Consider the following 24804-nt stretch of genomic DNA (forward strand, 5'->3'; position numbering starts at 1 on the left):
CCCTGACCTCGAGCCTGCCTGACCATACTGACTGCCCTGACCTCGAGCCTGCCTGACCATACTGACTGCCCTGACCTCGAGCCTGCCTGACCATACTGCCTGCCTGACCATACTGACTGCCCTGACCTCGAGCCTGCCTGACCATACTGACTGCCCTGACCTCGAGCCTGCCTGACCATACTGACTGCCCTGACCTCGAGCCTGCCTGACCATACTGACTGCCCTGACCTCGAGCCTGCCTGACCATACTGACTGCCCTGACCTCAAGCCTGCCTGACCATACTGACTGCCCTGACCTCGAGCCTGCCTGACCATACTGACTGCCCTGACCTCGAGCCTGCCTGACCATACTGACTGCCCTGACCTCGAGCCTGCCTGACCATACTGACTGCCCTGACCTCGAGCCTGCCTGAACATACTGACTGCCCTGACCTCGAGCCTGCCTAAACATACTGACTGCCCTGACCTCAAGCCTGCCTGACCATACTGACTGCCCTGACCTCGAGCCTGCCTGACCATACTGACTGCCCTGACCTCGAGCCTGCCTGACCATACTGACTGCCCTGACCTCGAGCCTGCAACTCTGTACATCCTGGACTCTGATCTGGTTTATGATATTTTGCCTGTCCACAACCATTCTCTTGCCTGCCCCTTGTTTTATAATAAATATCAGAGACTCAAACCATCTCACTCCCGTGTCTGCATCTGGGTCTCACCCTGTATCATTATAGTTATATGCTTTGCAGTTGTTTCAATTGATTCAAGTATGATTCTGTGATTGTCTGTCATTCTCCTTGGGAAATATCCCTTACATAAAACTATAGGATGAAGGAGTGTGAGGCTTGAACTGTTGCACAACATGATAGTCAAATCTATTCCTCGTTTACAAATCAAACCCATGTTTATTTGTCACATGCTTCATAAAGGTGTAGACTAACAGTGAAATGCTCACAATGCAGAGTTAAAGATAAAGTTAGAGATGAAGATACTAAATGAACTAAAAAAAGGAATAGTGACAAGACAAATAAATATACAGTAAATAACAAGTAAAAATAACATGGCTATATACAGGCAGCATGAGTACTGAGTCGATGTGCAGGGGTACAAGGTCATTGATGTAGCTATGTACATATAGGTAGGCTTAAAGTGACTAGGCAACAGGATAGATAATAGACAGTACCAGCAGCTTATGTGGTGAGTGTAAAAGTGTGTGTGCATATGTAGTGTGTGTGTGTGTGTGTGTGTGTGTGTGAGTGGGCTGAGAGTCCAGTGTGTGTGCATAAAGGCAATGCACAAAAGGGTAAATGCAGGTAGCCTGGGTAGCCATTTGATTATCTATTTAGCGGTCTTGTTTAACAGTCTTATGGCTTGGGGGTAGAAGTTGTTCAGGGTCCTGTTGGTTCCAGACTTGGTGCACTGGTACCACTTGCTGTGCGATAACAGAAAGAACAGGATATGGCTTAGGTGGCTGGAGTCTTTGAAAATATGTAGGGCCTTTCTATGACACCGCCTGGTATAGGGGTCCTGGATGGCAGAGAGCTCACCTGGAAGTGTGGACCATGATAAGTCCTTAGTGATGTGGACACAGAGGAACTTAAAGCTCTCAACCCCGCTCCACTACAACCCTGTCGATATGGTTGGGGGCCTGCTCAGCCCTCCATTTCCGGATCAGCTCCTTTATCTTGCTGACGTTGAGGGAGAAGTTATTGTCCTGGCACCACACTTCCAGGTCTCTGACCTCCTCCTTATAGGCTGCCTCATCATTGTCGGTGATCAGTCCTACCACTTTCGTGTCGTCAGCAAACTTGAAGATGGTGTTGGAGTAGTGTGCGGTCACACAGTCGTGGGTAACAGGCAGTACAGGATGGGAATAAGCACACACCCCTGAGGAGCTCCCATGTTGATGGTCGGTGTTGCGGATGTGTTGTTGCCTACCCTTACTGCCTGGAGGCGGCCCGTCAGGATGTCCAAGATCCAGTTGCAGAGGAAGCAGTTCAGTCCCAGGGTCCTGGATTTGGTGATGAACCTAGAGGGGACTATGATGTTGAATGGTGAGCTCTAGTCAATGAATAGCATTCTTACATATGCATCCTTTTGTCCAAGTGGGTGATGGCAGTGTGCTGTGCAATATAGATGGTGTAATCTGTGCATCTGTTGGAGCGGTATGCAAATTGGAGTGTATCCAATGGTCAGCGCATGCTCTTAGTACGTGTCCTGGTATTCTGTCTGGCCCCGCGGCCTTGTTAATGTTAACCTGTTGAAAGGTCTTACACACATCGGCTACAGAAAGCGAGATCACACAATCGTCCAGAACAGCTGGTGCTTTCGTGCATGGTTCAGTGTTGCATGCCGCGAAGCAAGCATAGAAGGCTTGTCTAGTAGGCTCACATCGCTGGGAAGCTCGTGGCAGGGTTTCCCTTTGTAATCTGTGATAGTTTGCAAGCCCTGCCAAATCCATTGAGCGCCAGAACCAGCAAGGTTTAGTGAATTATCGGAGGTTGTAGCGAGACCGGATTAGTGTCCCACTCCTTGAAAGCGGCAGCTCTAGCCTTTAGCTCAGTGCAGACGTTACCTGTAATCCATGGCTTCTGGTTGGAGTATGTATGGTAACTATGGGGATGATGTTGTTGTTGCACTTATTAATGATGCCGGTGACTGATGTGGTAAACTCCTCAATGTCATCGGATGAATCCCGGAACATATTCCAGTCTGTAGCTTTGCATTAGCTTCATTGGACAACTTGCTTGTAAGCAGGAGGATAGAGTTATGGTCTTATTCCCCAAAGGGAAGGTGATGGACGGCCTTGTATGTGTTTCTTTGTGTGGAGTAAAAGTGATTTAGAGTTTTGTCGCCTCTAGTTGCAGATGTGATAAAAATGAGGTTAAAAAAAAATCTGTTTCCCTTCATTAAAATCACCGGCCTTGGGAAACGTTGCCTCTGAATGAGCGTTTTCTTGTTTCTTGTCTATGTCCCTATACAGATTCTTGTATGAGGTCTTAGTGTCACCATTGGTTTGTGGTGGCAAATAGACAGCTATGAAAAATATAGATGAAAACTCACTCTGTAAATAGGATGGTCTGCAGCTTATAAATGAGGTGTTTTAACTCAGGCGAGTAAAAACATTAGAAATGGTGCACCAGCTGTTCTTAACAAAGAGACACACCCCTCCCCCCTTCGTCTTACCCGAGTCTGCCGTCTGGTCTTGACTATGAACAGAAAAACCAGTGAGATGTATATTCATGTCCTTGCTCAGCCATGACTCTGAGAAGCATAGGATATTACAGTTTTTCAGGTCCCGTTGATAGGATAGTCTGGAACGGAGATCATCCTGTACTACACTGTATCACACTGTCCAAAACACAATTTACACTCAATGTATTTCTCATTCAGTGAAGTCACAGCTATCAGAGGGCAATGTATTTTGGACTGCGGCCTCCTCACTGTTAGTTTGGGTACATGTGGGAACAAGCATCCTCATTGGTGATTTGCAGACAGCAGTATGGCACAATGTTAGGGATTCAGAACTGACTTAAAACTTGGATGTTGTTGGTGCAGGTGTAGCGGAGTTGGTTAGCTTTGTGCAGTTTAGTTAGGGTAATGTTCAGAACGCTGGCCTTTGGAGTGCGAATTGTGTTGTTGACACTAGATCAATTCCAGGGTTGGTTGTACCAGAATGGTCTATATTCCACAGGTTCCAAATTAGACACCAAAGTGATGTGATGGCCTAATGAGAAGATACTATATTTAGCATATGTTTTACTTCTAGTGTGTATGCATGGAAAGAAGTGGGGATAGAATGACCAGTCAATGTGGATGAGCAGATACTGTAATTAGTTGGATGGACCTCCTGGCCTCTTGTTCTCGGTTTCCCTGAGGCCCCTAGGGGCCCTTAACTGGAGCCAACCCATCCATCCAAAATGGTGGTTTGAATTTAAATAACTCCCCCACCCGTAATCCCCATCCTCTTATTAGCCTGCTGACTGGATCCTTCACACAAGCCTAGCATTCTCATTGGCCCCCAACAACCACTTCCTCATATTTAATTACCTGACGACAACAACAAAACAATCTCTCCCAGATTCTAATTGGCCGACAGAGAGGTGTTACCCCAAGGTTAGGTACCACAATTCCACAGTGCGGATGGTATTGAGAGGAGCCCAAGGACATATGGATGAATTTCCAGTTAATTGAATGCCGCATCAGATTACATGGATGGCAGCCCCGGATGAGCAGTGGCCTGATGACAGAGACACAGAACCAGGAAAGAGACGATAGGATCCCATTCCGGCATCGCCCCCCGTCCCCCCCTGTGACATCACATATGTACCCACCAACAAATATACTGTAGGTTGTCCAAGTTCATACAGTGTCAGACCTCAGTTCAAATATTATTTGAAATCTTTGAGTGTTGGCTCTTGTCTGCCTGGAGTACCAGGTGGGCGGGGTTTAACAGGTTGGGACTATTCTATGGGTCCATTAAGCCAGGCAAACTCAATCAAGCACAGATCAATTATTTTAAATTACATTTTGAGTCGTTTTTGAACCCAGGTCTGTACATATGTGCAAGAGGGGAGGGCGAGGTATGGTATTGGTGAACAACATGGTGTTTTGTGTTGTAGGAGCAGGGGAAAGTCCTGTTTAGAATAGATTGATTTGTAATTGACAGTGGAAACAAGTTGAGCCTGGCCGCTTGCTGTTTCAGACCGAGATATCGACGGAAAGTAACAACATGGACACCATGTATACTGAACATATGTTGAATAATACAACGGGTATCAGTCATTAGCATATTTGGGGTCTCCCGAGTGGCGCAGCGGTCTAAGGCACTGCATCTCAGTGCTAGAGGCGTCACTCCAGACACCCTGGTTTGAATCCAGGCTGTATCACAACCGGCTGTGATTGGGAGTCCTATAGGTCAGTACACAATTGGCCAAGCGTCGTCTGGGTTTGGCCGGTGTAGGCCGTCATTGACAATAGGAATTTTTGTTAAATAAAGATTACAAGTAAACATACAGAAAACCTTTTAATTTATTATGAGGGGTTATTTAGAAACATAGAAACATACATACAAGGTTCCATAACATATGAGGTATATGAAAGGGTTCTGGACTCAGTTATCAAAATGGTATAAAAAAATACAATCCAGGAGGAAAAGTAAACAAAAACAGATACAACAGAGAGAAAACTCCTCTGAATATATTCAAGAGCAGGTGTAAACATGTGTAGCATGATGCATCTGACATGTCAATCATTTGTTTTGTTGGTGTTGACTTTGCCCTGCTGTATCTGCCATTCAGTCTGGTCAGTTGAAGCCTGGGTTGTATTTATTAGAGCTTCTTTTTTTTATTGAACAAGTTCAAGTTGTCCCTCCTTTTTCAGTCCTTTTTCTTCCGTTTGGTGGCAAATTTTTACATTTTAGTTATTTAGCAGACATTTTTATCCAGAGCAACTTACAGGAACAATTAAGGTTAAGTGCCTTGCTCAAGGGCGCATCAGATTGTTTACCTTTTTGGCTAGGGGATTCGAACCAGTTGACCTTTCGGTTACTGGCACAACACTCTTAACCGCTAGGCTACCTGACGCCATAATGAATACAACCCATAGACCAACCAGGCAGTCCGGCACCCTGACAGTCGAGGTTCTATGATGTCATCAACACTAGACTCCACTGCTCTCCTCCATGGCCAGCTTCTCATCCCGATCCCCTGCGTTTCTGGGGGGTTTCTCTTGTCCCTCGATAATGACACGCTCACACACGGTGAGTCTGGGTTGGTGTGGCCGTGCCTGGCGCAGGTCACTGGACGCAGTGGTCATCCCTTTAGGATTCTGGGAGGAAGGACATGGTCAAAACACTGAAGAAAAACCACAATACCCACATTCATGCACACACCCACAGACACACACACAGATATTAAAATATATACACATACACCTCCCCCCACCCACCCCTAAACCAAGACATCTATGAGTAGACCCAGTAAGTGCCTGGTGGGTGATGATGGCGTGACGGTAGGTGAGGTATAGACACTCACCCTCCACAGACACAGCAGGATGTAGACAGGGATACACATCAGCGGGGTGAGGATGAGGAGAGAGGCCACTCGGGAGGCCCAGGGCCCAGGTGCGTACTCTAGATTTAGATTGGTTGATGAACTGGTCAGTGTGTCATACACCAGGGTGATCTGAGGAGAACCAGGAAGAGGTGGAGATGAAGGTTAGCCTTGGATACTGCCGATTAAACCTGATTCCCACTATAGGGCCAGCCCGAACTGTACTGTGCTGGCTGGGATATTTTATTTTCACAATGTGCTTTCCAGGCTATTCCAGTACAGCTCGGCTTAGTTTGGCTCGGTATTGTGAAAAGGGTATTAGAAAGATAGTGATCAACAAATGTCATTTGTGGATAGAAGGAATACATAGGTGTTTTAATGCAAAGTTAGAAGGAAGAGGGAGGGAGAGAGAGACCACCAGGGAGAGAGAGACCACCAGGGAGAGACAGACCACGAGGGAGAGAGAGACCACAAGGGAGAGACAGACCATGAGGGAGAGAGAGACCACGAGGAGAGAGAGACCACAAGGGAGAGAGAGACCACCAGGGAGAGACAGACCACGAGGGAGAGACAGTCCACAAGGGAGAGAGAGACCACGAGGGAGAGATAGACCACGAGGGAGAGAGAGACCACAAGGGAGAGACAGACCATGAGGGAGAGAGAGACCACGAGGAGAGAGAGACCACAAGGGAGAGAGAGACCACCAGGGAGAGACAGACCACGAGGGAGAGACAGTCCACAAGGGAGAGAGAGACCACGAGGGAGAGAGAGACCACGAGGGAGAGAGAGACCACAAAGGAGAGACAGACTACGAGGGAGAGAGAGACAACGAGGAGAGAGAGACCACAAGGGAGAGAGAGATCACGAGGGAGAGACAGACCACGAGGGAGAGAGAGACCACCAGGGAGAGACAGACCACGAGGGAGAGAGAGACCACCAGAGAGACAGACCACGAGGGAGAGAGAGACCACAAGGAGAGAGAGACCACAAGGGAGAGAGAGACCACAAGGGAGAGAGAGATCACGAGGGAGAGACAGACAACTAGGGAGAGAGAGACCACGAGGGAGAGAGAGACCACCAGGGAGAGAGAGACCACAAGGGAGAGACAGACCACGAGGGAGAGAGAGACCACGAGGGAGAGACAGTCCACAAGGGAGAGAGAGACCACGAGGGAGAGACAGACCACGAGGGAGAGAGAGACCACGAGGGAGAGAGAGACCACAAGGGAGAGAGAGACCACGAGGGAGAGAGAGACCACGAGGGAGAGATAGACCACAAGGGAGAGACAGACCACGAGGGAGAAACAGGAAACATTAAGATAAAGAGAGAGAGAGAGAGAGAGAGAGAGAGAGAGAGAGAGAGAGAGAGAGAGAGAGAGAGAGAGAGAGAGAGAGAGAGAGAGAGAGAGAGAGAGAGCAAAAGGTACAGAGAAAGAAAAAGAACAAGATGAAAGCAGGAGAGGGATAATGAAGAAAGAGAACATGAGCATAAAGAAAGACGCAGAGAGAAAGATGAAAAGAGAGAGAGAGAGAGAGAGGTGACACAGGTGTCTGTCTTACTCACCCCACAGATGAATGGTGTCACAAACAGCCAGCAGTACTTCAGCAATGGAGGGAAAGGATGGTAGCCTATCATGTCTTCAATGTTGTCAAGGAAACGGTTCGCACCTGCAAAGCCAATCCATCCACACTTTCTTTTTTAGTCGAGATCCATCTCTTCGTCTTGATAGAAACATTCACACACATGAGTCCCCCCTCGATTGACTGAAAACATGCTGAGACACAGTGGTCTACCATGTGTCCCACTTCCCTGGTAATAGAACTGGTAATAGAACTTCAATTTAGACGTAATGTTACGGTGAATGTATGGAAACACTTATTGTACAGGTATGAACATGTTGTGACTGCTTGTGACTGTCCATTGTAGTACTGGACTAAATAGCATGCCCAATGGACAATATTCCTAAAAATAGCATTTTAGTCCAGAACCAGGCTTCAACTGGGTCCAGGAAACTGGCTCTTAGAGCATAGATTCACTTTAACGATTAGAACAGCAACTACAGTAAACATAGTCGGTACAATCATGTTAGTAGTGACGCCACTCACCGTAGACCCAGGCAACGGCGATGCACTCAAAACATGCAATGAACAGCAGACTGGTCCCACTGGGGCCGTACGAGTCAATCAACTGAAAGAGGACTATCCCATTCTGATGGGAAGGGCAGGAGGACATGGATGTCAGAGGTGAACTTCTGTTCCTATTGCTATTGAAGAGTTTACTAGCATCCGTCTCTCTCTCTCTCTTTCCCTCCATCTCCCTTTTTCTCTGTCTCCCACCCTCTATATAGCTCTCTTACACCTCTCTCTCTCTCTCCCTCCATCTCTCTTTTTCTCTCCCTCCCACCCTCTATATAGCTCTCTGTCACCACTCTCTCCCTCTCTCTCCCTCTCTTTCTCCCTCTCTCTCTCCCTCTCTCCCTCTCTCCTCTCTCTCTCTCTCCCTCTCTCTCTCCTCCCTCTCTCCCTCTCTCTCTCTCCCTCTCTCTCTCTCTCTCTCTCTCTCTCTCTCTCTCTCTCTCTCTCTCTCTCTCTCTCTCTCTCTCTCTCTCTCTCTCTCTCCTCTCTCTCTCTCCTCTCTCTCCCTCTCTCCTCTCTCTCTCCCTCTCTCCCTCTCTCCCTCTCTCTCTCTCTCCCCTCTCTCTCCCTCTCTCCCTCTCTCCCTCTCCCTCTCTCCCTCTCTCCTACCTCCGTGATGAGAGGCAGACCCAGTAGGAAGCAGACTACAGCGATGACTAGTACTAAGATCTCTCTCCGGCCAGGCCTCCGCAGTATACCAGGGAACATGTCAGTGATGGATGTGGCCAAGCTCTCTACACACACAAACTGGGAGGGAACACACACAATATGTTCACAACACACACACATGCACAAAGATGTATCCTGTCAACTGAAAATGACACATTACCTGATTTAAGCTTAATAAATTAAATACAACTCTATCAAACACACACAAATACACACACACACACACACACACACACACACACACACACACACACACACACACACACACACACACACACACACACACACACACACACACACACACACACACACACACACACACACACACACACACACACACACACATCCCTGTATAGTACCTGGCTGTCCAGACCCAGTAAGATAACCATAAGAAAGAAGAGGACGGCCCAGAACTGGGCCCCTGGTAGCAGGGACACGGCTTTGGGATAGGCGATGAAAGCCAGACCAGGTCCTGTGGGAAACAGCCCACACACACACATTCATTTATTCATATTTGCAGGTAAATATCACCGGACTGAAAAATGCATATGGAATTGTTCTGCTGTTGATGTGTTGTCTTAATGCTGTGTGGAGGAGCCCAGTTGTGATAGAGGTTTTATGGTGTGGTGCATTGGGCTGAAGGGCCCTCTTGTGGCCATTATTGGTTATGACAGTGAGCAGTATCATAACTATAGCACAGGCTTCTCCATCTCTACTGGGAGATACTGGGAATGCAGGCTCTTGTTCCGCCCCAGCACTAACATACCTATTTCACATCAACTAATTATAGTCTTCAGTCTGCACCACAATTTGTTTGATCAAATATGTCTGTGCTGGAACAAACACCTGCACACCTAGTACATTTTTAGGACCAGAGTTGGAGATCCCAGCTTCACACGATATATAACAGAAATGAAGGAATCGCATTCTATATCAAGGTGTTGACAAACTTGACCTCTGCAGTAAGGAGTGTGACTTTGTAAAAGGGATGAAGACGAGGAAGAGGGGATGTGGAGGAAAGAGGCCCACCTCCTTTCACGACTTCATTCATGTCCAGGTCAAGTGAGTGAGCCATGAATCCCAGTACGGAGAAGACGGCGAATCCAGCAAAGATGCTGGTGGCACTGTTGAGAATGCAGAGTCCCACGCAATCCCTGGAACACAACAAGGTGTGTCAAATCACTATCACTCCCTGGAACACAACAAGGTGTGTCAAATCACTATCACTCCCTGGAACACAACAAGGTGTGTCAAATCACTATCACTCCCTGGAACACAACAAGGTGTGTCAAATCACTATCACTCCCTGGAACACAACAAGGTGTGTCAAATCACTATCACTCCCTGGAACACAACAAGGTGTGTCAAATCACTATCACTCCCTGGAACACAACAAGGTGTGTAAAATCACTATCACTCCCTGGAACACAACAAGGTGTGTCACTAAATCACTCAAATCACTCCCTGGAACACAACAAGGTGTGTCAAATCACTATCACTCCCTGGAACACAACAAGGTGTGTCAAATCACTATCACTCCCTGGAACACAACAAGGTGTGTCAAATCACTATCACTCCCTGGAACACAACAAGGTGTGTCAAATCACTATCACTCCCTGGAACACAACAAGGTGTGTCAAATCACTATCACTCCCTGGAACACAACAAGGTGTGTCAAATCACTATCACTCCCTGGAACACCAAGGTGGTCAAATCACTATCACTCCCTGGAACACAACAAGGTGTGTCAAATCACTATCACTCCCTGGAACACAACAAGGTGTGTCAAATCACTATCACTCCCTGGAACACAACAAGGTGTGTCAAATCACTATCACTCCCTGGAACACAACAAGGTGTGTCAAATCACTATCACTCCCTGGAACACAACAAGGTGTGTCAAATCACTATCACTCCCTGGAACACAACAAGGTGTGTCAAATCACTATCACTCCCTGGAACACAACAAGGTGTGTCAAATCACTATCACTCCCTGGAACACAACAAGGTGTGTCAAATCACTATCACTCCCTGGAACACAACAAGGTGTGTCAAATCACTATCACTCCCTGGAACACAACAAGGTGTGTCAAATCACTATCACTCCCTGGAACACAACAAGGTGTGTCAAATCACTATCACTCCCTGGAACACAACAAGGTGTGTCAAATCACTATCACTCCCTGGAACACAACAAGGTGTGTCAAATCACTATCACTCCCTGGAACACAACAAGGTGTGTCAAATCACTATCACTCCCTGGAACACAACAAGGTGTGTCAAATCACTATCACTCCCTGGAACACAACAAGGTGTGTCAAATCACTATCACTCCCTGGAACACAACAAGGTGTGTCAAATCACTATCACTCCCTGGAACACAACAAGGTGTGTCAAATCACTATCACTCCCTGGAACACAACAAGGTGTGTCAAATCACTATCACTCCCTGGAACACAACAAGGTGTGTCAAATCACTATCACTCCCTGGAACACAACAAGGTGTGTCAAATCACTATCACTCCCTGGAACACAACAAGGTGTGTCAAATCACTATCACTCCCTGGAACACAACAAGGTGTGTCAAATCACTATCACTCCCTGGAACACAACAAGGTGTGTCAAATCACTATCACTCCCTGGAACACAACAAGGTGTGTCAAATCACTATCACTCCCTGGAACACAACAAGGTGTGTCAAATCACTATCACTCCCTGGAACACAACAAGGTGTGTCAAATCACTATCACTCCCTGGAACACAACAAGGTGTAAAATGTCAAATCACTAAAAATCACTATCACTCCCTGGAACACAACAAGGTGTGTCAAATCACTATCACTCCCTGGAACACAACAAGGTGTGTCAAATCACTATCACTCCCTGGAACACAACAAGGTGTGTCAAATCACTATCACTCCCTGGAACACAACAAGGTGTGTAAAATCACTATCACTCCCTGGAACACAACAAGGTGTGTCAAATCACTATCACTCCCTGGAACACAACAAGGTGTGTAAAATCACTATCACTCCCTGGAACACAACAAGGTGTGTCAAATCACTATCACTCCCTGGAACACAACAAGGTGTGTCAAATCACTATCACTCCCTGGAACACAACAAGGTGTGTCAAATCACTATCACTCCCTGGACTCCCTGGAACACAACAAGGTGTGTCAAATCACTATCACTCCCTGGAACACAACAAGGTGTGTCAAATCACTATCACTCCCTGGAACACAACAAGGTGTGTCAAATCACTATCACTCCCTGGAACACAACAAGGTGTGTCAAATCACTATCACTCCCTGGAACACAACAAGGTGTGTCAAATCACTATCACTCCCTGGAACACAACAAGGTGTGTAAAATCACTATCACTCCCTGGAACACAACAAGGTGTGTAAAATCACTATCACTCCCTGGAACACCTGGAACACAACAAGGTGTGTCAAATCACTATCACTCCCTGGAACACAACAAGGTGTGTCAAATCACTATCAAGGTGTGTCAAATCACTATCCTCCCTGGAACACAACAAGGTGTGTCAAATCACTATCACTCCCTGGAACACAACAAGGTGTGTCAAATCACTATCAGGTGTGTCTCCCTGGAACACAACAAGGTGTGTCAAATCACTATCACTCCCTGGAACACAACAAGGTGTGTCAAATCACTATCACTCCCTGGAACACAACAAGGTGTGTCAAATCACTATCACTCCCTGGAACACAACAAGGTGTGTCAAATCACTATCACTCCCCCTGGAACATCACTCCCAACAAGGTGTGTCAAATCACTATCACTCCCTGGAACACAACAAGGTGTGTCAAATCAATCACTCCCTGGAACACAACAAGGTGTGTCAAATCACTATCACTCCCTGGAACACAACAAGGTGTGTCAAATCACTATCACTCCCTGGAACACAACAAGGTGTGTCAAATCACTATCACTCCCTGGAACACAACAAGGTGTGTCAAATCACTATCACTCCCTGGAACACAACAAGGTGTGTCAAATCACTATCACTCCCTGGAACACAACAAGGTGTGTCAAATCACTATCACTCCCTGGAACACAACAAGGTGTGTCAAATCACTATCACTCCCTGGAACACAACAAGGTGTGTAAAATCACTATCACTCCCTGGAACACAACAAGGTGTGTCAAATCACTATCACTCCCTGGAACACAACAAGGTGTGTCAAATCACTATCACTCCCTGGAACACAACAAGGTGTGTAAAATCACTATCACTCCCTGGAACACAACAAGGTGTGTCAAATCACTATCACTCCCTGGAACACAACAAGGTGTGTCAACAAGGTGTGTCAAATCACTATCACTCCCTGGAACACAACAAGGTGTGTCAAATCACTATCACTCCCTGGAACACAACAAGGTGTGTCAAATCACTATCACTCCCTGGAACACAACAAGGTGTGTCAAATCACTATCACTCCCTGGAACACAACAAGGTGTGTCAAATCACTATCACTATCCCTGGAACACAACAAGGTGTGTCAAATCACTATCACTCCCTGGAACACAACAAGGTGTGTCAAATCACTATCACTCCCTGGAACACAACAAGGTGTGTCAAATCACTATCACTCCCTGGAACACAACAAGGTGTGTCAAATCACTATCACTCCCTGGAACACAACAAGGTGTGTAAAATCACTATCACTCCCTGGAACACAACAAGGTGTGTCAAATCACTATCACTCCCTGGAACACAACAAGGTGTGTCAAATCACTATCACTCCCTGGAACACAACAAGGTGTGTCAAATCACTATCACTCCCTGGAACACAACAAGGTGTGTCAAATCACTATCACTCCCTGGAACACAACAAGGTGTGTCAAATCACTATCACTCCCTGGAACACAACAAGGTGTGTCAAATCACTATCACTCCCTGGAACACAACAAGGTGTGTCAAATCACTATCACTCCCTGGAACACAACAAGGTGTGTCAAATCACTCTAAATCACTCCCTGGAACACAACAAGGTGTGTCAATCATTTTGTCAAATCACTCCCTGGAACACAACAAGGTGTGTCAAATCACTATCACTCCCTGGAACACAACAAGGTGTGTCAAATCACTATCACTCCCTGGAACACAACAAGGTGTGTCAAATCACTATCACTCCCTGGAACACAACAAGGTGTGTCAAATCACTATCACTCCCTGGAACACAACAAGGTGTGTCAAATCACTATCACTCCCTGGAACACAACAAGGTGTGTCAAATCACTATCACTCCCTGGAACACAACAAGGTGTGTCAAATCACTATCACTCCCTGGAACACAACAAGGTGTGTCAAATCACTATCACTCCCTGGAACACAACAAGGTGTGTCAAATCACTATCACTCCCTGGAACACAACAAGTGTCAAATCACTATCACTCCCTGTGTCAAATCACTATCACTCCCTGGAACACAACAAGGTGTGTCAAATCACTAAATCACTCCCTGGAACACAAAATCACTATCAATCCCTGGAACACAACAAGGTGTGTCAAATCACTATCACTCCCTGGAACACAACAAGGTGTGTAAAATCACTATCACTCCCTGGAACACAACAAGGTGTGTAAAATCACTATCACTCCCTGGAACACAACAAGGTGTGTCAAATCACTATCACTCCCTGGAACACAACAAGGTGTGTCAAATCACTATCACTCCCTGGAACACACAAGTGTGTCAAATCACTATCACTCCCTGGAAAGGTGTGTCAAATCACTATCACTCCCTGGAACACAACAAGGTGTGTAAAATCACTATCACTCCCTGGAACACAACAAGGTGTGTCAAATCACTATCACTCCCTGGAACACAACAAGGTGTGTCAAATCACTATCACTCCCTGGAACACAACAAGGTGTGTCAAATCACTATCACTCCCTGGAACACAACAAGGTGTGTCAAATCACTATCACTCCCTGGAACACAACAAGGTGTGTCAAATCACTATCACTCCCTGGAACACAACAAGGTGTGTCAAATCACTATCACTCCCTGGAACACAACAAGGTGTGTCAAATCACTATCACTCCCTGGAACACAACAAGGTGTGTAAAATCACTATCACTCCCTGGAACACAACAAGGTGTGTCAAATCACTATCACTCCCTGGAACACAACAAGGTGTGTCAAATCACTATCACTCCCAGGAACACAACAAGGTGTGTAAAATCACTATCACTCCCTGGAACACAACAAGGTGTCAAATCACTATCATTCCCTGGAACACAACAAGGTGTGTCAAATCACTATCACTCCCTGGAACACAACAAGGTGTGTCAAATCACTATCACTCCCTGGAACACAACAAGGTGTGTCAAATCACTATCACTCCCTGGAACACAACAAGGTGTGTCAAATCACTATCACTCCCTGGAACACAACAAGGTGTGTCAAATCACTGGAATCTGTCTCCCTGGAACACAACAAGGTGTGTCAAATCACTATCACTCCCTGGAACACAACAAGGTGTGTCAAATCACTATCACTCCCTGGAACACAACAAGGTGTGTCAAATCACTATCACTCCCTGGAACACAACAAGGTGTGTCAAATCACTATCACTCCCTGGAACACAACAAGGTGTGTCAAATCACTATCACTCCCTGGAACACAACAAGGTGTGTCAAATCACTATCACTCCCTGGAACACAACAAGGTGTGTCAAATCACTATCACTCCCTGGAACACAACAAGGTGTGTGTCAAATCACTATCACTCCCTGGAACACAACAAGGTGTGTCAAATCACTATCACTCCCTGGAACACAACAAGGTGTGTCAAATCACTATCACTCCCTGGAACACAACAAGGTGTGTAAAATCACTATCACTCCCTGGAACACAACAAGGTGTGTCAAATCACTATCACTCCCTGGAACACAACAAGGTGTGTCAAATCACTATCACTCCCTGGAACACAACAAGGTGTGTCAAATCACTATCACTCCCTGGAACACAACAAGGTGTGTCAAATCACTAAAATCACTATCACTCCCTGGAACACAACAAGGTGTGTCAAATCACTATCACTCCCTGGAACACAACAAGGTGTGTCAAATCACTATCACTCCCTGGAACACAACAAGGTGTGTCAAATCACTATCACTCCCTGGAACACAACAAGGTGTGTCAAATCACTATCACTCCCTGGAACACAACAAGGTGTGTCAAATCACTATCACTCCCTGGAACACAACAAGGTGTGTCAAATCACTATCACTCCCTGGAACACAACAAGGTGTGTCAAATCACTATCACTCCCTGGAACACAACAAGGTGTGTCAAATCACTATCACTCCCTGGAACACAACAAGGTGTGTCAAATCACTCAAATCACTATCACTCCCTGGTCAAAACACAACAAGGTGTGTCAAATCACTATCACTCCCTGGAACACAATAAGGTGTGCAAAATCACTATCACTCCCTGGAACACAATAAGGTGTGTAAAATCACTATCACTCCCTGGAACACAACAAGGTGTGTCAAATCACTATCACTCCCTGGAACACAACAAGGTGTGTAAAATCACTATCACTCACGTGAAGGTATTTCAGGTGCTCTTGACTTAGCGTGGAGTTTGCACATTTGGGACCATTCCATTGGTTATATTGTACACAGCAAACTATATCAAGCATAGCTCAAGTGTTGAAAAACATGTGACATGATGATGTGTTTGACCCAGGTCTACGTGATCCAATTCAAATAACGTCAAGAGGGACCTAGCATGCTACTCTAAATCAATGTGAGAGGATACCGTTTGGAAAGAAAAGAGATGTGTCTATTTTCCGGATACCCGGATAAAGCACTAAATAAACTTCAGTTAGTGCTAAATACGGCTGCTAGAATCCTGACTAGAACCAAAAAATTTGATCATATTACTCCAGTGCTACCTCTCTACACTGGCTTCCTGTCAAAGCAAGGGCTGATTTCAAGGTTTTACTGCTAACCTACAAAGCATTATCATGGGCTGCTCCTACACTACCTCAAACCTAGGTGTGTACATACCTACACTACGCTACGGTCACAACACAGGCCTCCTAATTGTCCCTAGAATTTCTAAGCAAACAGCTGGAGGCAGGGCTTTCTCCTATAGAGCTCCATTTTTATGGAAGTCTGCCTACCCATGTCAGAGACGCAAACTCAAGGTGTCTCTAAAACCTTTAAGTCTTTACTGAAGACTCATCTCTTCAGTGGGTCATATGATTAAAGTGTAGTCTGGCCCAGTGGGAAGGTGAACGGAAAGGCTCTTCAACGAACCGCCCTTGCTGTCTCTGCCTGGCCGGTTCCCCTCTTTCCACTGGGATTCTCTGCCTCTAACCCTGTTACGGGGCTGAGTCACTGGCTTGCTGGGGCTCTCTCGTCCGTCCCTCTACACAGGTGCGTCACCTGGGTGGGTTGACACAGACCAATTCGGCCTGTCTGGGTTGTGGGTTGTACCGTGGCGGAGATCTTTGTGGGCAGACCTTGTCTCAGGATGGTAAGTTGGTGGTTGAAGATATCCCTCTAGTGGTGTGGGGGATGTGCTTTGGCAAAGTGGGTGGGGTTATATCCTTCCTGTTTGGCCCTGTCCGGGGTGTCTTCTCTGATGGGGCCACAGTGTCTCCTGACCCCTCCTGTCTCAGCCTCCAGTGTTTAGTAGTTTACGGGGGCTAGGGTCAGTTTGTTATATCTGGAGTACTTCTCCTGTCTATTCGGTGTCCTGTGTGAATCTAAGTGTGCGTTCTCTAATTCTCTCCTTCTCTCTTTCTTTCTCTCACTCGGAGGACCTGAGCCCTAGGACCATGTCCCAGGACTACCTGACATGAGGACTCCTTGCTGTCCCCAGTCCACCTGGCCATGCTCCTGCTCCAGTTTCAACTGACCTGAGCCCTAGGACCGTGCCCCAGGACTACCTGACATGAAGGCTCCTTGCTGTATAGTCCACCTGACTGTGCTGCTGCTCCAGTTTCAACTGTTCTGCCTTATTATTATTCGACCATGCTGGTCATTTATGAACATTTGAACATCTTGGTCATGTTCTGTTATAATCTCTATACAGCCAGAAGAGGACTGGCCACCCCACATAGCCCGGTTCCTCTCTAGGTTTCTTCTAGGTTTTGGCCTTTCTAGGGAGTTTTCCTATACCGTGCTTTTACACCTGCATTGTTTGCTGTTTGGGGTTTTAGGCTGGGTTTCTGTACAGCACTTTGAGATATCAGCTGATGTACGAAGGGCTATATAAATAAATTTGATTTGATTTGATTTGATGTGCAGTTTTTCACTTTTGGGACTATTCCATTGGTTCCTTTCGTAAAGTGCAAACTAAATCAAGCACAGTTGACATACTTGAAAATGTTTTTGTTTTTATGTGACGATTCAAATAGAGTTTTGAAGGGGAAGCTGTGTGCAGTGGTGTGTCACACTGACTTTAAACAGTTGTTGTTGTACTTGTTGTAGCTGCCCAGAGAGGTGAGGACCCCCTGACATACAGCGTAGGAGAAAAACACCTGGGTCCCTGCGTCACGCCACACCTAAAGAGAGAGGGGAGAGGGATGGAGTTAGAGAGAGTCAGAGGGGTGGATGGAGGGAGGAAGGGAGGAGAGAGAGAGAGAGAGAGAGAGAGAGAGAGAGAGAGAGAGAGGGTAGGAGAAAGAATGGGAGGCAAGGAAAGAGAGGGAGAGGGAGAGAGAGGGGGAGGCAAGGAGTAAAAGACAGGGGGAGGGATGGGAGGGAGGAGAGAGGAGAGAGAATGAGGGAGGTAGGAAAGAGAGTGAGAGGGATGGAGATAGGGAGAAGAGAAAGAGAGAATGAGGGGGCAGAGTACAGGAAGAAATAATATCTATTCTACTGTCACATGTTCAGCTAATTTCACTCATTAAAGTAAACAAAAAACGGTCAGAACCATGTGGTTTTCATCAAATACATCTCATGTAGACCCATAAAACATTGGATACATGTCTCTGTCAAAGCTGACAACAATCAACTACAACTTGTGTAACATCAGGTTTGTCTAGGGCCAATAATCTGGGCTCTCTACTGTCTTTCTCAGGCCAACATCCATCTGTGTGTCTGTTCATGTGCGTGTTTGTGTGTATGTATGGCTGCCTGTGTCTGCTTGCACTTCCTATGTGTGTGTGTTGACAACATCAACCCTCTCAGCAGACCCTCAGCCGACCCACTCATAGCAGCATCTGGTTAGTGTTAGCAGGAGGGCGATAGGGCCTGGGAGGCCTGCAGTCTGCCCCATAACAAAGTCCATTATCCATCCCAGTATAATCCACATACTACCACAACCAGCTGGGATGGGCCCCTTCATTTCTCCTCTCTCTGTCTATACACAGACCCCTTAAGCTCTTCTCTCTGTCTATACACAGACCTCTAAACCTCTTCTCTGTCTATACACAGACCTCTAAACCTCTTCTCTCTGTTTATACACAGACCCCTAAACCTCTTCTCTGTCTATACCCAGACCTCTAAACCTCTTCTCTGTTTATACACAGACCTCTAAACCTCTTCTCTCTGTTTATACACAGACCCCTTAAACTCTTCTCTCTATCTATACACAGACCTCTAAACCTCTTCTCTGTTTATACACAGCCCACTAAAGCTCTTCTCTCTGTCTATACACAGACCTCTAAACCTCTTCTCTGTTTATACACAGACCCCTTAAACTCTTCTCTCTATCTATACACAGACCCCTAAAGATCTTCTCTGTGTTTATACACAGACCTCTAAACCTCTTCTCTCTGTTTATACACAGACCCCTTAAACTCTTCTCTCTGTTTATACACAGACCCCTAAAGATCTTATCTGTGTTTATACACAGACCCCTAAAGATCTTCTCTGTGTTTATACACAGACCCCTAAATATCTTCTCTGTGTTTATACACAGACCCCTAAAGATATTCTCTGTGTTTATACACAGACACCTTAAACTCTTCTCTCTGTTTATACACAGACCCCTAAAGATCTTCTCTGTGTTTATACACAGACCCCTAAAGATCTTCTCTGTGTTTATACACAGACCCCTAAACCTCTTCTCTCTGTTTATACACAGACCCCTTAAGCTCTTCTCTCTGTCTATACACAGACCCCTAAACCTCTTCTCTCTATCTATACACAGACCCCTAAAGATCTTCTCTGTGTTTATACACAGACCCCTAAACCTCTTCTCTCTGTTTATACACAGACCCCTTAAGCTCTTCTCTCTGTCTATACACAGACCCCTAAACCTCTTCTCTCTGTTTATACACAGACCCCTTAAGCTCTTCTCTCTGTCTATACACAGACCCCTAAACCTCTTCTCTCTGTTTATACACAGACCTCTAAACCTCTTCTCTCTGTTTATACACAGACCCCTTAAACTCTTCTCTCTATCTATACACAGACCCCTAAAGATCTTCTCTGTGTTTATACACAGACCCCTTAAACTCTTCTCTCTATCTATACACAGACCCCTAAAGATCTTCTCTGTGTTTATACACAGAGCCCTTAAACTCTTCTCTCTGTTTATACACAGACCCCTAAAGATCTTCTCTGTGTTTATACACAGACCCCTAAAGATCTTCTCTGTGTTTATACACAGACCCCTTAAACTCTTCTCTCTATCTATACACAGACCCCTAAAGATCTTCTCTGTGTTTATACACAGACCCCTAAACCTCTTCTCTCTGTTTATACACAGACCCCTAAACCTCTTCTCTCTGTTTATACACAGACCCCTTAAGCTCTTCTCTCTGTCTATACACAGACCTCTAAACCTCTTCTCTGTGTTTATACACAGACCCCTAAACCTCTTCTCTCTGTTTATACACAGACCCCTTAAACTCTTCTCTCTGTTTATACACAGACCCCTAAACCTCTTCTCTCTGTTTATACACAGACCCCTAAACCTCTTCTCTCTGTTTATACACAGACCCCTAAACCTCTTCTCTCTGTTTATACACAGACCTCTAAACCTCTTCTCTCTGTTTATACACAGACCTCTAAACCTCTTCTCTCTGTTTATACACAGACACCTTAAACTCTTCTCTCTATCTATACACAGACCCCTAAAGATATTCTCTGTGTTTATACACAGACCCCTAAAGATCTTCTCTGTGTTTATACACAGACCTCTAAACCTCTTCTCTCTGTTTATACACAGACACCTTAAACTCTTCTCTCTATCTATACACAGACCCCTAAAGATCTTCTCTGTGTTTATACACAGACCCCTAAAGATCTTCTCTGTGTTTATACACAGACCCCTAAAGATCTTCTCTCTGTTTATACACAGACCCCTAAACCTATTATCTCTGTTTATACACAGACCCCTTAAACTCTTCTCTCTATCTATACACAGACCCCTAAAGATCTTCTCTCTGTTTATACACAGACACCTTAAACTATTCTCTCTATCTATATACAGACCCCTAAAGATCTTCTCTGTGTTTATACACAGACCTCTAAACCTCTTCTCTCTGTTTATACATAGACCTCTAAACCTCTTCTCTCTGTTTATACACAGAGCCCTAAACCTCTTCTCACTGTTTATACAAAGAGCCCTAAACCTCTTCTCACTGTTTATACAAAGAGCCCTAAACCTCTTCTCACTGTCTATACACAGACCTCTAACCCTCTTCTCTCTGTTTATACACAGAGCCCTAAACCTCTTCTCTCTGTTTATACACAGAGCCCTAAACCTCTTCTCTCTGTTTATACACAGACCTCTAAGCTAATACACAACCCTCACTCCAGACTTCTTCCCCAAATCCAAAATAAAACACATGGCATGCAGTCGAACACACATTTTCTCCCTGGTCTGTTCTTCAGCTGTGTCGGGACACAGAGTTACATAACCAATCATCACCCGGACCCTGAAGTGTATTCATTTGGCCACCGTTCCAGTGGAAGTAACTGGGGATTCCCACGCCAGCGCCCCCGTCCTCCTCTCAATCCTCCCCCAGGTCTCTAATTGCTTTAGCAACTTTTCTCACACCCTACACCTATGAACTTAAAGATGTTAGGTTTGTGACTATCCTTTTGTCCGCACATGATATGACACATCTGTCTTGGCGTATGTTTGCTGGGATACCTGGAAAGATGATGTTGTACAGTAATTTAGTTCTTTGAGAATCAGTGTTTTAGCCATAAGGTTAATTAACATAATATTATTCACCCTCCCCAATGTTGACGTCCTGCTCTCGCTACGGAAAAACAGCACGTTTCCGTTTAAAATAGACTGGTTGAAATATGATACAAAGAAACAAACTCACAACAGTGCATGACACTTCCCAAATACCCAGCAGGCTCCATTCGTCGCGGTTTGCACCCTTTTTGAGCCTACTCCTGATCCAACGAGCCCCACACAACAGGAAGCAAAGTTGGAGGATAGTTGACCCCTGAAACGAGGCTTGACCTCTCCAGGGACCGCGACACCGGACCCCAGAAGGCATCAGGTCACATGCCATGTTGTACTAAGGTCAAAGGTAATCCATACCAAATAATTTCTCTTTTATGGGACTCTCTGGCACATAAAGAAATCGTCTGAATGCCTGACTATTTGACCGTTGCCATTGACTTCGGTCATTGGACTATGACCAAAGAGTATCTTAAATAAATGAGTGTGGAAAATAGAAAACTGACCCAAGATCAGCGTCTAGGGGCAACTTCATCCTGCTCCGGGAGGATGGTGTTTTTGTTACTGTGTGTTGATGTTATGGTGTGTTCGGGTTACTGTTTAACTCTAAAGGTCTTGGTTTGCTTTTCTTGCTAAGATCCCAGTTCCGCTTTGGGATTGTGGAGCAGAGAAAGAGAGAGAGAAAATGCTAGAGAACATCTTTCCTCTGTACTAGCATCTTCACTCCCTACTACCATCTTTCCTCTCTACTACCATCTTTCCTCTCTACTACCATCTTTCCTCCCTACTACCATCTTTCCTCCCTACTACCATCTTTCCTCCCTACTACCATCTTTATTCCGTACTACCATCTTTCCTCTCTACTACCATCTTTCCTCCCTACTACCATCTTTCCTCCCTACTACCATCTTTCCTCCCTACTACCATCTTTCCTCCCTACTACCATCTTTCCTCCCTACTACCATCTTTCCTCCCTACTACCATCTTTCCTCTCTACTACCATCTTTCCTCCCTACTACCATCTTTATTCCCTACTACCATCTTTCCTCTCTACTACCATCTTTCCTCCCTACTACCATCTTTCCTCCCTACTACCATCTTTCCTCCCTACTACCATCTTTCCTCCCTACTACCATCTTTCCTCCCTACTACCATCTTTATTCCCTACTACCATCTTTATTCCCTACTACCATCTTTCCTCCCTACTACCATCTTTATTCCCTACTACCATCTTTATTCCCTACTACCATCTTTATTCCCTACTACCATCTTCCCTCCCTATTTGCATCTTCACTCCCAACTACCATCTTTCCTCCCTACTACCATCTTTATTCCCTACTACCATCTTTATTCCCTACTACCATCTTCCCTCCCTATTTGCATCTTCACTCCCTACTACCATCTATCCTCTCTACTACCATCTTTCCTCTCTACTACCATCTTTCCTCCCTACTACCATCTTTATTCCCTACTACCGTCTTTCCTCTCTACTACCATCTTTCCTCCCTACTACCATCTTTATTCCCTACTACCATCTTTATTCCCTACTACCATCTTTCCTCCCTACTACCATCTTTATTCCCTACTACCATCTTTATTCCCATCTTTATTCCCTACTACCATCTTTATTCCCTACTACATCTTTATACCATCTTTATTCCCTACTACCATCTTTATTCCCTACTACCATCTTTATTCCTACTACCATCTTTATTCCCTACTACCATCTTTATTCCCTACTACCATCTTTATTCCCTACTACCATCTTTATTCCCTACTACCATCTTTATTCCCTACTACCATCTTTATTCCCTACTACCATCTTTATTCCCTACTACCATCTTTCCTCCCTACTACCATCTTTATTCCCTACTACCATCTTTCCTCCCTACTACCATCTTTATTCCCTACTACCATCTTTCCTCCCTACTACCATCTTTATTCCCTACTACCATCTTTATTCCCTACTACCATCTTTATTCCCTACTACCATCTTTATTCCCTACTACCATCTTTCTTCCCTACTACCATCTTTCTTCCCTACTACCATCTTTATTCCCTACTACCATCTTTATTCCCTACTACCATCTTCCCTCCCTATTTGCATCTTCACTCCCTACTACCATCTATCCTCTCTACTACCATCTTTCCTCCCTACTACCATCTTTCCTCCCTACTACCATCTTTATTCCCTACTACCATCTTTCCTCTCTACTACCATCTTTATTCCCTACTACCATCTTTCCTCCCTACTACCATCTTTCCTCCCATCATTATCCTCTCTACTACCATCTTTCCTCTTTACCCTATCCTCTCTACTACCATCTATCCTCTCTACTACCATCTTTCCTCCTACTACCATCTTTATTCCCTACTACCATCTTTCCTCCCTACTACCATCTTTCCTCCCTACTACCATCTTTATTCCCTACTACCATCTTTCCTCCCTACTACCATCTTTCCTCCCTACTACCATCTTTATTCCCTACTACCATCTTTATTCCCTACTACCATCTTTATTCCCTACTACCATCTTTCCTCCCTACTACCATCTTTCCTCCCTACTACCATCTTTATTCCCTACTACCATCTTTATTCCCTACTACCATCTTCCTCCCTACTACCATCTTTATTCCCTACTACCATCTTTCCTCTCTACTACCATCTTTATTCCCTACTACCATCTTTATTCCCTACTACCATCTTTATTCCCTACTACCATCTTTCCTCCCTATTACCATCTTCCTCCCTACTACCATCTTTCCTCTCTACTACCATCTACTACCATCTTTCCTCTCTACTA

General features: G+C 45.4%; 1 protein-coding gene and 1 long non-coding RNA gene across 27 annotated transcripts in view; one reads left to right on the forward strand and one right to left on the reverse strand.

The window, feature by feature from the left end:
• Window positions 1-5010: 5010 nt before the first annotated feature.
• The window catches only part of LOC118380055 (sodium- and chloride-dependent GABA transporter 2-like), a 32953-nt gene continuing 13159 nt past the window's right edge, over window positions 5011-24804 (reverse strand). Inside the window, exons 9-16 of the mRNA XM_052513017.1 lie at window positions 18308-18411; window positions 9884-10008; window positions 9214-9326; window positions 8795-8932; window positions 8156-8258; window positions 7614-7717; window positions 6033-6182; window positions 5011-5826 (exon numbers count right to left, since the gene is read on the reverse strand). Coding sequence (XP_052368977.1) covers window positions 5659-5826; window positions 6033-6182; window positions 7614-7717; window positions 8156-8258; window positions 8795-8932; window positions 9214-9326; window positions 9884-10008; window positions 18308-18411 — 1005 coding nt within the window. The 3' untranslated portion in view covers window positions 5011-5658. The remainder of the gene's footprint in view (window positions 5827-6032; window positions 6183-7613; window positions 7718-8155; window positions 8259-8794; window positions 8933-9213; window positions 9327-9883; window positions 10009-18307; window positions 18412-24804) is intronic.
• On the forward strand, window positions 10146-16681 carry LOC127927152 (uncharacterized). Of its 26 annotated transcripts, none has more exons than XR_008126372.1 (11): window positions 10146-10289; window positions 11790-11903; window positions 12103-12254; window positions 12982-13133; window positions 13377-13566; window positions 14423-14536; window positions 14604-14679; window positions 14908-15097; window positions 15673-15748; window positions 16265-16378; window positions 16417-16681. It is a non-coding gene; the product is annotated as an uncharacterized LOC127927152 (long non-coding RNA). The 26 variants fall into 26 exon arrangements; XR_008126380.1 differs by having other exon boundaries at window positions 14423-14498; XR_008126396.1 differs by having other exon boundaries at window positions 13491-13566.

Source organism: Oncorhynchus keta, unplaced genomic scaffold (assembly GCF_023373465.1).
Source record: "Oncorhynchus keta strain PuntledgeMale-10-30-2019 unplaced genomic scaffold, Oket_V2 Un_contig_963_pilon_pilon, whole genome shotgun sequence".
Taxonomy (NCBI): Eukaryota; Metazoa; Chordata; class Actinopteri; order Salmoniformes; family Salmonidae; genus Oncorhynchus; species Oncorhynchus keta.